The 19,780-nt window shown below is 46.7% G+C and overlaps 1 protein-coding gene across 1 annotated transcript in view; it reads left to right on the forward strand.

Annotated features, from left to right (window-relative positions):
• The window catches only part of STK11 (serine/threonine kinase 11), a 43,505-nt gene that overhangs the window by 18,758 nt on the left and 4,967 nt on the right, over positions 1 to 19,780 (forward strand). Inside the window, exons 7-8 of the mRNA XM_059831776.1 lie at positions 7,082 to 7,139; positions 16,015 to 16,208. Of these exons, the coding sequence (XP_059687759.1) occupies positions 7,082 to 7,139; positions 16,015 to 16,208 (252 nt within the window). The remainder of the gene's footprint in view (positions 1 to 7,081; positions 7,140 to 16,014; positions 16,209 to 19,780) is intronic.

Here is a 19,780-nt window from a genome sequence, read left to right on the forward strand (position 1 = left end):
ACAGCGTCTACTTTTGAAAGCTGAATAGTCAGGGCAGCAGTTACGCTGTGCGTAGCAGCCAACGTGGTGATGCCCGTTTGGCAGCAGGTAGGATGTGATTCTTGCACGTGGGAGATCCTGACCGGGGTTCCTGCTGCCTCATTGGCAGTGAAGCAGCCGGGTGCGGCAGCGCTCCCCAGCCCGCAGCACGGGCTTGCTCTCTTCTTTGTCTTCAGCTGTTTGTGAAAGGTCAGACCTCAAGTATGAAATGGCGCTGTCTTGTTTCAAGTTTATTTTTCTAGCTCTTGTGCTACGCGGGGTTAGGAGGTTAGTGTGGGTGAAGGGCTGTGGGGCACCGTGAGCGAACTGAGTCAGCTTCCCTTCCTCCTGACAGCAGTGTCGCCAGATCTGCTCGTCATAGGGGTGCTGTTGCCAAACCGGGGGGTTGTGTACTGTGCTCTGTCCTCTGCGTGGTCATGGTGCTGTTGCAGTTTGTGGCTAGCCAAAAGGTTAACAATTTCAAAGTATTTTACAGCTGCGCTTCGTGCTCCAAACGGCAGCAGTTGTGCCTCCGCAGGAAAGGCTGTGCTGCCTGTGGGCCCCCGGCTGCTGCGTGGATTGCTGCGAGGAGCTGCAGCTCCAGCCTGGGCTCGCTTTCGTGCCCCACAGGGTCACCTCCACCGCGGGCCGCAGCCAGTGCGGTGCTGGGGATGCGGGTGTCCTCGGTGCTGGCTGCCTGCCGGGCGACGGCGGCAGGTGGAGCTGTCTGTCCGAGCTCTGCCTGCCGCTGCCTGCGGTGGGGCTCCCCTCGGCCCCCCGCCACCAAGGAGGTGGCAGACCCCCTGCAATCCCACTCATAGGAGACTGTTTTAGATTATCTGGCCCCATGCCGATTATGAAATGAGTTATTTCCATGTGTTTCAAAAAGCATTAACTAGCGTTAACAGCTTTCAGAAAGCATTACATAAGGCATTGCTTCAAATTGCGCTCAGCACAGCTGGTATCTTGGCCGTTCCGCTGAGACTAATGTGGCTACTGCTTACGGCCCAGCACTTCTGACTGATGTGTGTTTCATGTCGTATCCGCGTGCCCCAGGGAGCGATGTCCTGATCTGCATGTGGTGTTTGATTTGTGAATGCTGACTCAAAACACGGCCTTTTTTATGAGCTCGGGAATTGCCCAAATGGAGTAAATCCAGTGGTCCATCTAGACTGGCAGCCAGTCTTCTAAAGCATCCAGCAGAAATCATTTGAGGCTTGTGATAAGCCTCTCAGCTGCACTTAGTCTTGTCCCCTAGGGAAAATGAGTGTGGCAGTTATTTCTCTTTTCTTGCCCTGAGGATATTGATAGCTTCAAATCTTACGCTTCATTAGCAGAATAACTCCCTTTTTAGTTCTCTTTCCATCCCCTGTATGAGACCTGGAGTCAAAATCTTCTACTTTTCCTTCTGCCTCATTTTAAACAGAGGAGCCTTGCACCTGATGCCCTTCGTCCATCTCTTCCAGCCTGTCTGAGTTGCCTCCTTCATCCTAGCCACTGTCTGTCTTCATCCCTTCCATATTTGGACAGTGCAGAGATGTAAGTCCATGTGTTTAGTAGGCAGAAGAGGAGATGTCTATGTCTCTCTATCAACTTGACCCTTTCTTCCAGGGCGGTGGGAAGTCCTAAGGATTTCTTTTACTGTGCTCCCTCCATCCCACCCGAGAACAGTCTCCCACCCCTCCTCTTATCGTACGCACCGGTTACACAGTAAAAGCTGGCAAAAACTCCTGATAGTCTCCTTGTTTGGTTTGACACACTTTACTTTTTCTAGTGGCTAGAGTACCCGGTGGACCTGAGGTGACTGAATTCTGGAGTGGGATTGCCCCGGCTCCCTCCCCGCCGTGGAGGCCTGAGCATCTCCACAGCCCAGCAGATAGCAAGGCATCTGTTGAAGACGAGGGCTGAGCCTTGCAGTGGTGATACTACGTAGCTATAGTGACAAAACCTGAATGCTTTATTTAGTTCATGCTTTTCCTCCAAACATCTGCATTTCCTGGTAGGTGCCTGCTACTTCTGCAGCGGGTTGAAACTGAATCAAAAGCCTGCAGATCTGATATTGTCAATGGCTGTCTGATGCTTTTATATGAGCAGCACAGACACCCACAGTTCAGCTCTATCTCACTAGAGACTTTGTTTCGCCTTTGCTTTTAAAAGACTCTTAAAGCACTCTGCAGTGCTGCAAGCATTTGTTCTGGTTTTATTGTAAGGAAGAATTCAGTATGCTGCAAAGTGCTTGTTTCCTCTCTGGCTATGAGTGCTGTGTTGACCATAGTACCTGTCTGACTGTGAAGGAAACACTAGAATACACTTTTTAAGGTTTTTTCCTGCTCTTCTGTTGACTACTTTTTTAGTGGGCGTTTTTCTACTTCCCCCCCTTGAGCTTGTTTTTATTTCTTTGTTCCTCTTTCCAGACAAAGCAGAATTTAGAGGACTTAAACCTTCTGTGGTATTTGACTTGTAAAGAGACTTGCATGACAGTGTATTTCAACAGATTAGTTGGGATGCTGCTCCTCTTTTTGTCTCCCTAATCAGGGTTGAAGCTTTATTTATACTCTTCACTGATGGAAAAGAGAAGGGCTAGTACTGTTCTGGCTTCTGTGTGTACAGTCAGTAAAGATGTGTCAGTGGAAGCATTTATAAATAGCCTTAAGGTTCTTCTGTCACCATCTGCACATGACTTATCAACTCATATGCAGTTTGCTTCTGGACAAGAAAAATGCACAAGGTCAGCTTTTCTTCCTCCCCTTCTAATAGACTTTTACTGAAGGAGAAAGCTTTGAGACTGCAGTCTCTGCATTAAACATCTGGATTTATTTCCAGGCTCTGCTCCAGACTTTGTGACCAGGGACAGCTTGGTTAGTTTCTCAGCGTTTTGTTTTCTCACTTCTGTGTAACTGCCGTGACCTTTCACTACAGGGATGGTAAGAGGATGTGTATCCTGATGACAGTGGGATGCTTTAATTCTGTAATAGCAGGGAGTCCCCGGAGCCAACAGTCAGGCAGGCTGGTCTCTATAGCCCATCCAGTGGCAAGTCTTCCGCATGTGTTTGATCAAAGACTCAAGGTTTGCCTGCAGAGGGAATTTATGGTCAGAAAGCCGGGCTGGGCTTGTGGAGGATGAAGGAGAGGGAAGAAGTCCTGTCTCATTTTACAAATTGGACTTACTCTGCTTTACATTAGTTGTTTTAAATGTTGATCCAAGTTGGAGACTCTAAAGTGAAGTCCAGGTTGAGTTCATTAACTCTTGCTGTTAGAGTTCTTCCGGCTTCTCAAACGACATACCTAAGATTGTACTGTCTGCTAAAAACTAGATATTCTACCACGTGATATAATGCTATGCTGGTTGAGGATTATTGAAGTGTGTGGGCTGGAGTCCGTAAGGAGCTCAAGACAGGTTCGTGGTCTCCAGTTTCCAGATTGCCACTTGATGTAATTTGAAAGGAGTTTGAGACTGCCGGCGTGCTGTAATGGGCACAATATCCCATGTATGGGCACGGCGAATCCTTCTGAAATACCACAGGAGCAGAGCTTTGCGAGTTAGGCGTCCTCCTGAAGAATTGCCCTGTTACAGCGTGTCTCATCTCTGCTCGCAGATAAACTGCATGGAAATCTTTACCGTAAATGGTAGAGAGTATGTGTGGTTACTGTGGGCAGACACTCTTAGATGACTTGACTGGTGAATAGTACATGATGTTTTGTCTTGATGAAGTCTCTTTTCAGTACAGGACTTCAGCCACAGAGCTGCCATGAGTGAGTCAGAGCTGAACGCATGAATGTACGTCTTTGGTGATTGGACTTACCATTTTCTTTCAAACATTGCCCTAAATATGGTTGTTTTTCATTAAAGTAAATATTCTTTTTGTTCAGTTGTCTTCTTTATGCCTTTTTTAATTGCTTGAGAACAATACAGCTCTCTGCACCATAGCTATTTGTAACTGGTGCTGTTAGGCCTCTTCTAATAATTTACCTTAGAACTTTATCCTCTGCTTGTACCAGTTTCATCTGGTAAATGCCTTAAATTTCTTTGCTAGCCCTGTCATTCCTTAAACAGTGTTTGAATTGCTGAATGTTTATTTTTTCCTTTGATCAAAGTGAGCTGCTTATGAGGGTGCTCCAACACCTCTTCTGCAGCACCCTAGTGAAATTAATCCCAAACTGAAAGTGCAAGAGCCTTGAGACAGTCCCACTGTACTTCAGATTTCTGTGAAGAGTTTCCAGTTGTATCTGTCTGGATGTGCAGAAGTTTATCCTCAACTTGATGATAAGAAGCTGGATTCCAAAAACAACTTGAAATGGGGTTTTTAAAGAAATAAACTGGGGGGAGGGTGGGGAGGGTGGTGTCCTGACTTACCTGTTTCTGATTACATCAGTAAGATAACCTAGGCAGTACTTGCTTTGGTGTCCCCTAGGCTTCATATAAGATCTCTTTGTAGTCCTATTTCTTTAAAAAAAAAAAAAGCCAACACACTTGGGCAGCTCAGCTGTGAAGCTACTGTCTAATAGTCTTATTAATAGGTCATTTAATTAGGTGTGGGATTTTTTCTCTGAACCACCTTCCCATCTTGTTTTCCAATTATGACTACTTTCCTTGGTGAGGAGAAATTACATCTGAATGTGAGAACTCCTTTACTGCAAGGGTGGTTGAGCACTGGAACAGGTTGCATCGGGGGGTTGTACAGTTTCCATTCTTAGAGACATTCAAAACCCAACTGGACACAGTCCTGGGCAGGCTGACCCTGCTTTGAGCAAGAAGGTTGCTATGGACACATGCTGGAGTACAGAAGAAAGGAGGAACGACATTGCAAGGACCCTCGTTGTGGAGAAAGTCCTGGACAAAGGCTGTGTTCAGTGTTAAACTGATAATTATTTTTTTAACTGTAAGGGAGTTTTTGTAGTACTTGCTGAAAAAAGGAGGGCTTTCTCTGGCATCATTTCCTTAGCTATGGCTAAGGTGAGGAAACAACTTAGGTGCTTTCGCAGGGCTAATTCCAAGAGTTGTATTACAAGTGTTGCAGCACTTTGCAGGACAGCAAGGTTCAGGATCAAATCCTTTCTCTGCTGAAGATGGTTCAACCATATCTTCCCTTCTCTCACCCTTACTGTAAGATCATCTCGAAATACACTTTAAGTGGTGTTCCTCAGTAGCAGACCTAGCAGCTGAGCTGTTCAGCTTCTGGCACTGTCATTGGCATTGATCACCTCCTGCCACATACAGTTTTCATCTGTAGCTGCAGCCTTGACTGCTGGTTGCTTGTTTATAGGGCTTTAGCCTAATCAGGGGAGAAAATACCCACGATAAGGAACTACGCTCAAGGTTTAGAGCTCTTGAGCAGGGAGCTGTTGCTGTAGCTCCGGTCGAGCTCAGCCATGTAACTCTAGTACAGCCATATGGTGGGTTTTGTGGTCTCAGCAAGGCAAGTATAAATTTCCGGTATGCTCTGTCAAAAGAGCTCTGAAGAGTCGAGCTCTGGAGACTGTAGTGTCTTGAGTTCATGAGGCACTTGACCCCTTCTAGCCTGGAGAGGTCTTCCCGTGTTTCTTTAACCTACTTCATAGTGATGTAACATGGATCAGTAGTGACCCCATCTGCCTTAAAGCTATTAACGCTGTCATCAGCACTGATAAACCTTTACAAATCGCCATGGCAAACTGTGTTTTTGTTTTGAGGGGGAAAATAACTTCAGTCCCTCCACACTGTACCTTGTCTTTGCCCATATTCATTACTGTTAGTAATGTGATACAAACTGAACTGACAAGGAAGGTGTTCTGGATCAGCTTTTGTTACCACATGTGCTGTTGGTGATTTATCTCTTCCATTACCTTTGTTCAACAGTATTGTAGAAATTCATCTGCAAAGCCCTTGCAACTTCTTGCTTGAACTAGAATGTCTTTTTCCAGCCCTCCCTGCCTAAGCGTCCATCCAAATGTATCTCCTGTCCTTGTGCTTTCGCTGTGTCCTCGTACTGGTGGTTCTCCCCAGCCCTCTATGCTGTTTGCTCCTTCTCCTGACTTTCTTAGCTCCCGTTTGACAGTCTGTTCTGCTTCCTAGCCTTTCTTTTCTTCTGGTTGCTGGAGACAGTGATCCTCCTGTTCTCTCACCTCTTTCCAAAACCTTACTCTTCAAGCTACCTGCGCAAGACTCAACAGTGCTAGTGCTTCAAGAGCAACAAGGGGGTATCATCCTGTAAAAGCAAAACTTCTTGTAATGTACAGCAGTGAGACTTTGTTAATGTTCATGTATTCTTGGAACCTTCATTGGAGAATATCTTGGATGCTGCTGGATGAGGCTTGTTAGGTCCCATTGGCTAGTTTCTGAAGAACATGGCAAAATTTGCCACTTCCCTTCTGTTGAGTTGTGAAGCTTTTTAAAGACAGTGGAACAGAGTGGGCATCTCACAAATCTGTTTAAGGAATCCACCTCCCTCTCTCCTAGAGAGAATACAGCTAAGCTACTTTTCTTCTTCCTCACTCTTCTCACCCCCACCTCAGTTATCTTAGCAGATGATGCCAGACATCAAACTCCTGGCTAGGGCAAAAGGATGGACGGTAGGATTTTTTTTTGTCAGTTCTCCCCAGCTGTACTTCAGAATAGAATTTCACTAGACTAGAGTTTCTGGGATGCTGAGCAACTGGATATATGCTGTGCCTAAGGCTTTGGCTCTTCCATGGAGAAAGTTCAATAGCAATAGCTGTGAAATGCAAAGTCTTGATGTTCTTTGCCTGGAGACATGCTTGGGCATAAGATCCAGGGCTGTACAAGCCTCTGTCCCTGCATTGTGAAGGAGGGAAGGGTCATATCCACTTTGCAGGTGGGGAAACCGAGGAACAGACTTGATCAGGTAGTCAGCAATGAAGTCAGGATTTTGTGCCGAGCTTCCTGTGATGGATGCAGCGGATTCTTCCTGGAGGTAAAGGCTCCCTAAGCTGCCAGGAGGACTGGACACAGCAGTTGCTGTTGGGGGTGGGAGGTGGGAGGGAGGGGTAGAGCTTTATGCTTCTTGTCTTCAACTTGGCTGAGAGCATCTGTGATCACACCTGGACTTTTTTTCCTTCTTTTCAGGGATGCTTGAATACGACCCAGCCAAGAGATTTTCAATACAGCAGATAAGGCAGCACAAGTGAGTGTTCAGCTTCTTCCTATTAGTCATTCTCTTTCTGCTTCTTATGCTAATGTACCTGTGCTATTGCTCTCAACTCATTTTTCCTTTTGACAGCAGACACATGGAAGTCACTAGATATCCTTCCTCCAGCTCTGCTGGAGCTCTGGCAACTTCTACTTGGCTTTTTTTCCTCCTATTAGAGCATCCGGTTAAAGCATTTGAATTGCTAACCGGTAAATAATGGATATGTTGAAAATATGCTTCTAGCATGACTGGTTCTTGGTAATTAAGGGTTCTGGACAATTTTTTTTCAGAGATCAGCTAGTACTAATGGAGCAGAGGAACAGGGGTTCCTTAAAGCTGGGTTATTGAACTAGGACTGTTTAGTAATGTGTGTTGGTTCTGGTTTTCTGGACAGTCTGGTGACAGAAATATCCCTTGGTATTGGCTCCATATGGAATCAGTATGTGGAGAAGCGTTCCAGGACAATAGGGAAATTTTTTTTCTTTCTCTTTAATGTCATACTCCTTCCTCCCCCATATCCTCCCCCTTTATCCTTGCCATTGTCTGAGGGGGGGAAAGGCCCCGTTATCTCTGAGGGCTTTTTTTTAAAGGATCTGTTTGAACATGCTGCCTCTGAGCAGAGATTTCCTGGGCGGATAAAAGTACAAGAACAAAAAGCATCATAAGGATGCTTCATCGCGGAGGCTGCATTAGCTTATCTCCTATTTGAATAGGAAGTGCTTCTGAGGACACGCAGAGCTGCCTGCTGGACCGCAGCTGCTCGGCAGAGGTCCTGCCTACAAGCTTGCCCAGAAAGCTTTTGGGAACCTTGTAAAAACAAGACTCTGATCCTGGAAGGTAATGGGCCTCCTTTGTGCTGCCTGCAGGCAGGAAGAGCACTATTTTCTTGTTGTGTCTCTGAAAAAAAACAGCAGCGGTAGCCGTGTGCTGTCAGACGATGATCCCTGGTAGATGTTATGGCATGGGAGGCATCTGCCGGAGCTACAGAACAAAACCTGACAGGCTTGAACTGCACTGGTGTTCTGCAGAGGAGCAACTGCGACCTACCCCTGACGAAGATCAAAGAGGCTGGGGAGGCAGGGCTTATGTAGCTGCCTGGTCAATTAATTAAGCAGTCAGGCTGACTCTTTTAAATAGTAGCCAAGCACTGTGCATTGGTTGTTTCACTGGGTCTGGGAGATGATAGGAGCAGGCATTTGCTTTTCAAGACTGCTTTTCCCCATGCACATGCCTCCCAGTAACAGTGGGCCATAAAAGAGACTGCTTGGGGCTGGCCTCTTAAATGCCACGTGGCATTTAAAGCACCATATAGAGCTCGTCTTTGAAACAATAGCTCCTGCTGTTACTGACTGTCCTCCCATCTACCACTGAGGACTAGAGCGCTTCAAGCTAGACAGCAAAGCACTGTATGCTTTTGTACTTAATAATGAAGTAGTTCTCCTATTCGTTACAGCTGGTTGTAGGGTGGTGATCAGCTTGCCAGGCAGTCAAACCGATGCTTTGTCAGTAGGTGCTGTAAAGAAGCATGGCAGGAATTGAGTCTGGAGTACATTAGTAGGTGTTGAGAAAAGCACTGAAAGCACTTTCTTTCCTATCAATGCTGTGGGTCCAAAGGCTGCAGTGAGCTGCCCCGGAGCTCGGGGCAGTGTAGCTGGTTCTCATGTGTCACTATCTGCTAGGTATTTGAGCTAGTTATCCAGCTCTATATACTTCTCCCATGTGGCAGTGAGTTTTTGCGTCAGCTTTGCCCAGCTGGAAGCAAAGAGGTTTCTCTGGAGACCCTGCCTGTAGTTAGAAAGCAGGAGAAAGTAGAGCATGCTTCTGGCATGGAGGACAGTCACAAATCTCCCATGCTCTGTAGGCACAGCCTGCCCTCTAATTGGGCACAGCTGCTGGTGGTGAGGCTTTTCATCTCGCAGCACTGAGAGGGGCTGAAGAAAGACTCTACCTGCAAACACAGGAGCATTTCCAAGGCTTAGTCTCTTATTAGTTTTCTGTGAGCTTAGCCAGTGCTGCTTAACAGGCTTTTCTCCCCTATTAGTAATTGCCTCCTTCCTCCTGCTGTGGCATCCTAATAATTACATCAAGCACAGCAGAGCTTGCAGCCTTGGGCTTTGGATGTGTCTGTCCATCTCCTTTTTGTGGAGTAGCATTGTGCTAACGAATCCAGTGTTTGGTTCTGTTGGCTTTTCTTTAAATAGAAGAGAAGCTTAGCCCTCATGCTTAACCTGACCCTGATTTTTTTATTATTTTTTTTTTAAATTGAACAAAGCAATTGGAAGGACAGCAGGTAGCCATTCAGGTATTGTTGGAGGGGTTTTGGAAAGCATTTTAGTAAGAAAACACTTGGTTTCTAGAATCCTTAGATTTCTAGTGTGTGGGGGAGTAATAGTCATTAATGATTTTGGGTTTCTCTACACTCCTTCCACAAAAGCATGTGTTAAGGCACAGGAACTAGACTATAGAAACATCAAGCGACTTACCCAGGCTGCCCCACTGAGATGGATAGTGGCTCAAACCAGAATTACCCTGTGCCTTTCTGTGCTGCTGGAAGCCTCCTTTTTATGTCTTTGAGCTGATATTACTGGTGACTTGCTACAGGCAGTCAAGATGATCAAAGTGCACTGAAAATCAGCAGGAATAGCCCCCATGTCCTGGGCAGTGTTTTTAGCGTTGGAGCCAAATGCTGCTAGACCAGGCTTGTGTCAGCACGAATGGAAGGGGCTGTGTTCCTCCGTCTTGCAGGGACGGGTAATCCCAAGGGAAGCGTCACGGAGCAGGTGTTCTCCGGATGTGGAGCTGGGCGCTCAGGATTCATCCAGAGCTGGATAAACAGCTCACATTTCACCTCCCATAAAGTGATGTTTCTTGCTCTTGTAGTAGGATCAGGGATAAAAGGCTTAATAAGTGGGTCAGGGGAAACACTGAGGAAGTATTGAGTATTGCTCTGTGAGGCAACAGAGCTGCAGAAGTCAGAGAAGGCAACCAGGCAGGTGTTTATTGCCCAGTGATGGTAATTCTGCTATTCCTCCTTTTATTCCTGTCAGCTATTCCAAATGCTTTCCCCACTGTAATGGCAGCCCTGTCTGAAGAATGCTGTAGGAAGAGTCTGCTTAGTTTTATACCTGCCAGCTGCCTTCCTCCTCTCCCCACTTCTGTAGCTAAACTCTTGCATCAAACTCATGTTTCTGCGCTTTGTTTTATTTCAGCAGGACAAAGCTAAATTCTCTTCTTTGCTTTCAGAGGCTTTTCAAACCTAGTCAATCTGTGCAGTACAGACCTACGAGTTGTAAATTGAAATGAATTAAAACTCTCTCAGCCTGTCATCTAAGAGTTTATGAACTGCCAGAAGCCAACCCCTGAATAACAATGAAAGAGCCTTGAAACCTGTTCTTCCCAGAAGGATCTGGATAGGATGATGTTCAATGGAAAACTGACACTTTTAGTTCACCTCTGTGAATATTTTGTACTCCTGGAGTGGGGGCGCGGGGCAGTGAAGAAAAGCTGCCGAGAGCCAGGGAGTTGGCAACCTGCTCCCTAGAGACTATTCACCATCTCCTCTCTACCCCGTGCTTTTGCTGAAGGGCTTAATGCTCATATACTGCATTTTGTAGCTAATTCACTGACCCTGCTGCAGCATTTAAAGTGATGAAGTGGATGCAGAATTCTACCTCTGTCCCTTGTTTCCAAGGCAACCATCTTGCCTTCCTTCTCCAGAAGTGTCACACTTAATTTGTTCGGTCATAGATACAATTGCAGGAGTTTATAGCGAGAAAGGGAAGGCACTTCCACCTCTTACTAGTGGAGGTGCAAATTAACCTGCTGGGCTAGCATCTCCCCCTGACCTCCTGGAGGCTGCCACGCCGCCTTCCCGAGTGCTTTTGCTTGCCCCAGAGTCTTCCCCGAGAGGTTTGGAGGGTAGCTGTTGGATGCTCTGCCATGCTGTTCAAAGCCCGGGTACCAAACCCCTTGGAAATCTGTGTTTCTTGCCACTGTAGATGCTGTTGCAAGCGCCGAGCATGCTTCTTGACTTCCGTGCCTGCATTTGAGGGAGTGAGAGGGGTTTCCCTTAACCTCTGCTGCAGCATGAATACTCATGGGCTTTTCCCATCCCTTGTCCCTGGTGTCATGCAGTAATCTCCCCTTGGCAGGACACACACAAAAAAAAGCACTCCTCTCCTTTCTTCCTGAGGCACCTGGGTCTGCTTTGCTTCCCTGTGGCAGGCACATGGAAGGAATCTTTGGTCCTTCTACCCACGTTCTGCAAATCAGTTTCGTAATGCAACTGTGTATGGCGTGTTAAAGGAATGTGAGTCTCCATCTGTGCACAGAACACCTCTGCTCGTAGGAGTCTGAACTGTCACCTTTGGCCCTGGCATCAGCTAGGGGAAAACTGCTTCTCTTTCTTACTCATTTCTACTTTTTTATGAACCTGACTTAAGAACTTGGACATCTCTTTATAACGGGAGTTGGAGCAGTGATTGCAGGGACGCCGCTATATATTTATTGCTAGCGTGTGTTGCCTTTCCCCAGGGCATACTGTTGTGTGCCTTCCATGTTTGTCTGCGAGAGAAACGAATTAAACTGGAATGCTGTTAGTTGCTTCTTGTGGTGATAGTGACCTTCCAGTAAGCTTGAAGCCCTTACATGGTATCATGGGAGGTAGAGAATCATTCATAACCGATCCTTGCTGGCAGGGTGGTGATCTGCAGCTTGGCATCTGGTTTCAGAGAAAATTGACCGCATACAAAACAAGCAAACTGAAATATTTGTGACCTAGAATGGGAAGTGAATTAGCTGTAAGTATTTGGAAGCTGCAGCTGTGCTTACTGATTCTTATTTTAACCTTGCTTATAGCAGAACTTGAAAAGAGCAGAGCGATGACTTCTGATGTAAAATTCGAGCTTGGAAGCTGCAAACCAGACAGGCTCATTAAGCATTGGGCAACCCAGACTCCTTTTTTCATTCAGTCCTTGACCCTTGCTGTCTTATCTCCCTGTAGATTACAGCAGCCTGTCTGGACACCACTTCTTAACTGGCAGGATCACAATTAGTACTTGTGCCGCTGCTGTCCGGAGTTCCTGTGCTTTGCAGGCGTTCTCAACAAGCTTGCAAAGTAGTAAGAAATGATCTCTTACTACTGCTCCCTTCACTCTGTTTCAAAGGGCTGGGAGTGGCTAAGGAATGTTTCACAGACCAGAGAGGAATCTATCTCTTCCAGGGGACGTTCTGGACAAAGGCGCTTTTGAGATCTGCAAAAGCTTTTCTTTTCCCTTAGTGTTAAAGCAGCAGTCTGTGAGTACCAGGCAGACGGCTGTGTTTGTGCCAGGACGGCTGGCTCGGAAAACATTGGTGAAACTGTTTGGGAATAAGTGGTGAAATAGGGCGCTCTGTCAGCAGTGCTCTAATCCAGCCTGTGTTTCAGGGTCAGTGGTGAAGGCAGGGTGAGGAGGGACTTTATCTCACCTGCATCGCTGACCGATGGAGGAGTTGCACTGTGGGAGAGTAGCTGCTTTCTGGCTTAGTCAGTGGCCAGTAGCTTCTTGAGCCAGATTAGGGCATTTGATGGAGCCAGTGGTCCTCAGCTGAAGAGCAATTCTTCACTAATAACATTTAGCCCCAGTGCAGAAAGCAGAATCTCTGTCCCTGCTGGAAAATTGCTTGCCAGGAAATACTCTACTACTCCATACAGAATTGCTTGAGGCTCCTTCCAAGAGGTCTTTGATTTTTTTTCTTAGAACTTCAATGAATTTCTCTTCTCACTCTATATCCTCATTACCATATATGCATATGCAAGTATTTGAAATCACCTCCCAGAGGATGGAATCATTATGACTAGAGTACAGTGATTCAGGTTTCTGCTGTTAATAAAAACCTATTTTTACTCTCCTGGTAAGTAGGACAGAAGGAAAGAAAGAGGCAGAGCTGAAATACAGCAAAATAAAAACACTAGTTGCTGTAGACTTCTAGGCTTTCTCCCTTTAAAATACTCCTTTTCATAACAGTCATTCTGATCTCATTTGTCCTGTATATTCCATTCTCCTTAGGTCCCTGGCATTTGGTTTGGGTCCCTCTTAGCTCCAGTGCCCTTGGCAAAAATAGCTGGTGGCTGTGTTGGCTCTTCTGTTCCTGTGCTAGATGATCCTGCCAGGCTGGATCAGCCTAGGCTGAGTTTGCTATCTTGGCAGCCACTTCCTTGATGAAAGCAGTCTCCCAAGGAAAGGAAATCAAATGATCGAATTAGGAGTGCTGTGTGCCATGCACATCACCAAGGAAGCCATCCACAGGGTTTGCTAAAACTGCTGGCCAAAATCTAGTTATGTTGGACCCGCTCACTTCCTGCTAGTCCAGTAGCTGAGATGGCCTTTTAATTAACTCTTGTAATGCCACTTCATGAACCAGAGGTCATACTTGACAAATTAGATCTGTGTTCAGTTCTCTGTCGCTTTCCTAAAATACGCTGCTTTCAACGCGGCTTCCAGTATAGTCGTGGTGTGGCCATGGAAGAAATGCCAGTAGATCCACATCAGTGTGGAACTGGAACGTGCCAACCTCATCGCTGTTTGGGTGTTGTCCATCCATTCAGGCTGTCAGCATGGAAGGATGGAACATGATTCCTTGCATGACATTGACATGCTCTGTGATTAACCAAAATACATTTCCTTTTAAACCTTTAGGCTATAGGGACTACTTCACTCTTTCTTACTGCAAACGGCAAGATGCTGCCTTCCTCAGGGCAGTAGGCTGACTTTAAAACTCAGTCACTACAGAGAAGAAAACAGTTTAAAGATGTTAATTGTGAAGCTGGGTTTCTGGATAAGGGTTCACTCCTCCTTTGAATCCTAGCCCATTTGTCCCAATAGCTACGTTTTCATTTGTTTAGCTTCTAACTCCTTGCTTTTGCTGGATAGTTTTGTTAGAATGCCACTTTTCTTTAGGCCTACTGTCAAAGCAATGTAAGACTAGAACAAAATTATAATTACAGTTCTTCTGTGCAGGAGGTGCATCAAACCCTTACTTCCCAAAATGAATTTGGAACTGGAGTGATAAAAAACAGATGGCTCAGGTTTGTAAGAGCTCTTTGGTGACTGGCTTCAGGCCCTCCTCAGTGGCTATTAGCCAGGAGTTACTGGGAGCCTGTGCAAACTACGGAGGGGGAAGCACTCGCGTCACGTCAGGCTTGTCTAGGGCAGCAGTCGTCAAGCAAAGAAGTGAATATGCTGTGAGGGCATAATTTTAGATCTTGCTCTGCTTTTGAGGTGTGTTTTCAGAGAGACCTTAAGTTGCTTCCTAAAGCAGCACCCTTTTGTGGCCTAATGTAAACCTTGAGAGGGGGAAAAGGCTTAGACTTTCCAGGCTTCCTCCTCCCATGAAAGGCTGTGAATGTCCCTTTGTGCAGGTAAGTGGTGTCTACATAATATTTAGCAAGGTGAGCACAAGAGTGTACTTGATCTGGAGAGGCTTTTCTTTCCTTTCTTACTGTGCAAAGACCAGGAAGAATAGGTCCCAGTGGCTTAACTGACATCCAACCCACAGTGTAGAAATAGAGGGGTTGATATCAGTGCCAACTCAAAAGTTTATTGGGAAAGTAGGCTGCATTTCTCCCTAAATGTGGGAGGTTTTGATGCGTTCTGACCCTTCCTTTGTGTAGAATGACCCTCCAGGGCAAGGTGTAAGTAACAGCCTGATCAAGTGCCTCTGTAGGACAGCCTCCCCGCTAGCAGGGACAGCTCTATCAGGGACAGCTCAGCACACCACCTTCAAAGGCAGCAGAACACCACCGTTTATTGGGGAGGGAGCGACTGGATGGCCATCGCTTGACCTTTTCACTTGCTAGCCACAGGCAGCTGGTTCTCCCTGCTCTGTGGGATGTGTTGCAGGGGGAGCAAGGAGTAGCAGGAGCTGTGTGGGCTGGAAAGGCATGTTAGAAGTACCTAGGTCTGGAGAAACTTCTGTTCACACCCTCAAGAGAGGATCGGTAGGAGTGCGGAGGCTCCAGCAGTACTTCTAGGAAACTTTCGGTGCCCACATGCAGCGCTGATAGATGTCCCAGAGACAGTTTGGTGTTGGAACCCTGCTATGAAAGTACGATAAAAACGTAAGGCCACCCATATGGCTTCTGAGATGCTGATGTGATGGATGCCTGTTGGATTCTTGATCTGATTAAGAACAACTTTCAGAGCTGATATCCTTTACTGGGCAGATGGTAGCACTATGGCTACTGATTTTAATGGTAATAGAAGTCCCTTGAGACAGAGGTGGGATAAGAAGGTAAAGTATAAGCATTTTTGCAGTGGTCTTGTTGAAAACTGCCGGTTAAAGGAGCTTGTGAGTATATACCACTCTCCTTAGACTGACGTTCTGCAACCTTTCTTTTGTCTGGTTGCACTGGATAGCCTCAACTTTAGGACAGAAGTTTCTCCTTTTCTGCTTTCTTTGGCGATACAACTCAGGAGCTCTAGCAGCTCTAATAATGTGTTTTGACTTACAGGTAGGTGGTTTGGGCTTCAGTTGGTGATGGAGAAAATGCTTCTGCACTCTCTTTCCAGGCTGACCTGTTAGTTTCTCCCTAGCTGACAAAACACCCCATGGATGGAGCACCTCGTGGAGTGGTGTACACGGCTGTTGGTGTCCCTGCAGTGTTGTCAGCAAGACAGAGTTGCCTTTCTTGACCCTCGCCTCTCTTGGTTATTACACATTAAAAAACCTGCAGTGGCATAAAACTGGCTAGGAAGTTTTCCATAAACGAACTGCACATACCTTTGAATGTTGGGGTGGAGTGGGACCATCTCGTAGTGTCAAGGATTTCTCCGTGCCTTCTAAAAAGTGAAGCTGTACTGATGAAACTCTGCTCTTGGACTCTTTGCAGTTGGTTTCGTAAGAAACATGCTCAGGCAGAGGCTCTGGTGCCCATACCTCCCAGCCCAGAAACAAAGGACAGGTGGAGGAGTATGACGGCGGTGCCTTATCTGGAAGATCTGCATGGCTACAATGAGGAAGACGATGATGACTTGTATGACATTGAAGATGATATCATCTACACTCAGGACTTCACAGTACCAGGTAGGAGAGAATGATGCTGGGATGGTAGGGCAGAAGTGGCTTCTTTTTTTGTCTGTTTAAAGCTTTTTAGGAAGGGCCTTGAGGTCTGAATAATCCTTTCAGCAGTGGAGGAGACTATTGATTATTAAGTGGTGTGAGTGACACATAGTGAGTGAGCCGTGATGCTCCGGATGCCTTGGTCCTTTATTTGATCAACCAGGATGCCCCTTCCTGTGTGTCACCCATATGCCCATTTCCTTCCTTCATCCAGTAATAGCTTGCTCCTGCTGGACTCTGTTGTTTAGCACATTTAATTCTTTTGGGCAGTTTTGCTAGACTGAGATATTTTGGAGCAGAGCCCTACAATGACTCAGTGTTCAGAGTAGATGGCACATCTGGGGAAGAAGGGTGCTTGTAGCCTCACACCGAGACCGTTTTTCTGCACCAGTCTTGATAACTATCTGGTTACAGAATTGCTTCTTTCTTTATTAGGGGTTTCCTGTTGGTTTAAGGTAAGACAACCCGTAAGTACAGGGGCGTGTGTTGTTTTAACCATGCAGTTCTTACAAAGTGGTGGTAATCAAGTAGCTTTCCTTTGGCCTTCTTTAGTACCTGTAAGCTGTGTAGCTTGTGAGCAGAAGGCTGAAGGGCATGTCTGTGGTAAGTCTAAAGACAAAGACTGCTCAGCTTTACAGTCATCGCAGCAGCTGCGGTACTGTGTGATCAAGGCAGCAGTTTCTTTGTCTTGCTGCCTGTGTTCTCACTGCCTACATCAACACACCATGAGTTTTTGGATTAATTGCTCCAGCCTAGTTTAATTGTTTTGAAGGGAAGGTTTCGAGTACTGTTTGTAGGGATGCTGATTTACTTTACCACAGCGTGATTAGAGGTACCTGCGACTGACCTTTCCTTGTGATAAGGAAAGCCCTAGTTTCTGTAGCTCGAGACTAACCAAACTGCTTTACTTTTTCCTTAATGATGGCCTGGCGGGCTTCTGTGGACCTGAGTACAAGCAAGGTCTCGTTTTACCAAATCTTGTACCTGAAGACCTTGTTTTTCTCTTGGTTTCCTAGTTAAGCGGAAATCGCTGTTTTGAAGCACTGTCATGGAAGAATAAAGTGTCAGGCCTTGAGTTGTAATAAACCTCAAATTGTACCCAATGCCCAAGATTTCTTAGGGCAACAACTTGAAACGAGATTGGCTTCCCAGGCAGCGCCTTCCACGGGGAGAAGGGGAGAGGCTGCGTTGAGCCCAGCTCGCTGAGCCAGCGCTTTGCTCCATGCTGTATGGCATCCTTGGGTAACAGTCCCCAACGGGGCGGCTGTTCGGATGTTCAGCCAAAAGGATATGTAGGTGGGTCGGAGGTGGAGCCTGCCAAGAAGGGAGTCTCATCAAAGTGAAATAAACTTACTTCCAAGTGCTGATTCACTGGTGACAGTCAGGTAATTTATAACCTTTTCTAATAGAACTAATGTCCCGGTGCCAGCTGGGTGACCTGCAGAGCTCTGTCCTTTGCTCTCTTCTTACATCCCACAGACTTTTGTGCTAGAATTTGACCAGGGCCAGGCCTTTCCTCATGGCTTAGTGGAGGCTTTTTGAAAGGAGGCATCCTCTTAAACGCGATAGACTCATTGAAGCACATACTTGATTGCTAGGGCCTTTCTAAGTACAGAAGCAAGAGAGAAGAGGACTTTGCCAGGTGCTTTTCCCGTTGTCAGAGGTTAGCCATTTTCAGCTGCAAGAGCTCTCGCCAGGAACAGCCCATGCGTAAGTGCCTGAGATGTAATTCTGCAGAAGCGTTGGGGCTGGAAGCCCTGTCACAGACAGTGGGGCCTGAGCACGGTGATGAGGCTGCCAGGCTTGAAAATCCATAACCAGCAACACTTTGCATCCCTTCCTGATTTTACATTTTGCTTTCTGAACTGGCTTCAGGAGGCAGAAGGAAGGTACGGTTGGTCTGTGTGTGCCTGGAACCTCCCTTGGAGGGCCAGCCTTCCAAGATGATAACCTCTGCAAGAGTCGACCTATTGCTCTTAGTACTTGACTATCTCACAGCCAACCCAAGAGCTCACAGGACGGTCTGTTACTGTTTTTTTCCGTCAGTCTAGAGAATAAGCGTGTGCATGTCTCTAATGGTGCTCTGTTGCTTCTCTGTGCGTTCCCAGCTGCAGAGGAGGAAGCTGAGGCAGGGCTTAGAGGACAGAGTGGAGCACTGAGCAGTCATGACGAGCTGTTTGGAAAGGAAGCCATGCTCCCATCGGCCGTGGGTGCAGAAGAGAAGCGTGAAGCTTAGCCTAGACCCCAAAGCCACTGCCTTCTTGGGCTTCCTGTGGCCTGAGCTAATGGCAGTGGCTGGACAGTGCAGGACCATCTCCTTGCTTCCCCCAAGCTTCAGCAGGATCCTGCCTATCTCCAGGACAGTTGTATTATTTCAAAAGCAGATAACTTTGTTCTGCAAGGGAATTATTCTTTAGTTTTTGGCTCTGTATTTTTAAGCAAAGGGTAGCTGTAGGGGTTCAGCATGCTGCAGTGGAAGATGGTTTGTGACCCCTTTCAGAGTGGATTACTCAGCCCTTTCCTGCAGACCTGCCTCCCTGAATGATTTTGTACAGAAGATGCATTCCGTCTGTTCTCACTCTCGTTAATGTTTTGTTTCTTTTTAACTTTTCCAGTGGTGATTAACCTGCGTTGCTGTCTTGTTTATGCACTTCAGTGTGATTAAAAAGTGGAAGCTTAGGCAGACTTCCAACATCAGAGAGTGGTTGTGTGTCCAGCAGGCCCAGGACAGAGCTGTCTGTCCTGGTTGCTCTTGAGGGTCTCTGGCCTGGGGCACTGCAGCTGGGCGTTGCACATTGTCTGTGGTTGGGAAAACACCGTGCTCTGCCCTTCCTCTGAAGAAGAGGAGCGGAGCATGTGAGATCCTCTTCTCGGAGGGGTGAGGGTTGGCGCTGAGCCCTCTCTACTGAGTGGGTGAAGCATTGTGCCCACGTGTACACACCTTCTTTCCGTTCCACTGTCGGTGCCCGCTCCCAGCCCTCCTCCCGCCACGGGCGGCTGCATCCCACGGGCAGCGTTACTGCCCCATGCATGCCTGGGAGCCTGGCCTGAGCCTGGCCCGTGCTGGTGCTCCTCCGGCAGCCGTGTCTATCTGCCGGCTGAGGTGGATGTACTCCCACACATAGGCAGGTGACTGTGATAGTGGGAGATCATCTCCAGAACGGTAATATCAGCTATTAAACACTCCTAATGCAAACAGCAGTATTTAAACCCAAATAAGAGCTGTCATGTCAGAAGATGACAGGCAAATTATTGGAAGATTTGTTAAGTTCTCATGTGTAATTTGTGCTGTTTCAGAGGGATTAGAGACCTAACGGTTAATTGTGGCCCCATAGACTGGTACTCCCCACATTATGGTTAGCCAGGGTGGGTGAGCTGGACATGATTTTGGTTTAACTTAACTGGTGAATGGTGACGGGTTTTAACTTTTCGGTTATTTCGAGAGTTACCGCTTAATTGCTCAGGTAGATAGTGAAATAAAGCGTTGTTTCCAGCCAGTGTGAATGTCCTCTTCCCAGCACTTGGGTGTTATGCTT

Source organism: Gavia stellata, chromosome 32 (assembly GCF_030936135.1).
Source record: "Gavia stellata isolate bGavSte3 chromosome 32, bGavSte3.hap2, whole genome shotgun sequence".
NCBI classification, from domain to species: Eukaryota; Metazoa; Chordata; class Aves; order Gaviiformes; family Gaviidae; genus Gavia; species Gavia stellata.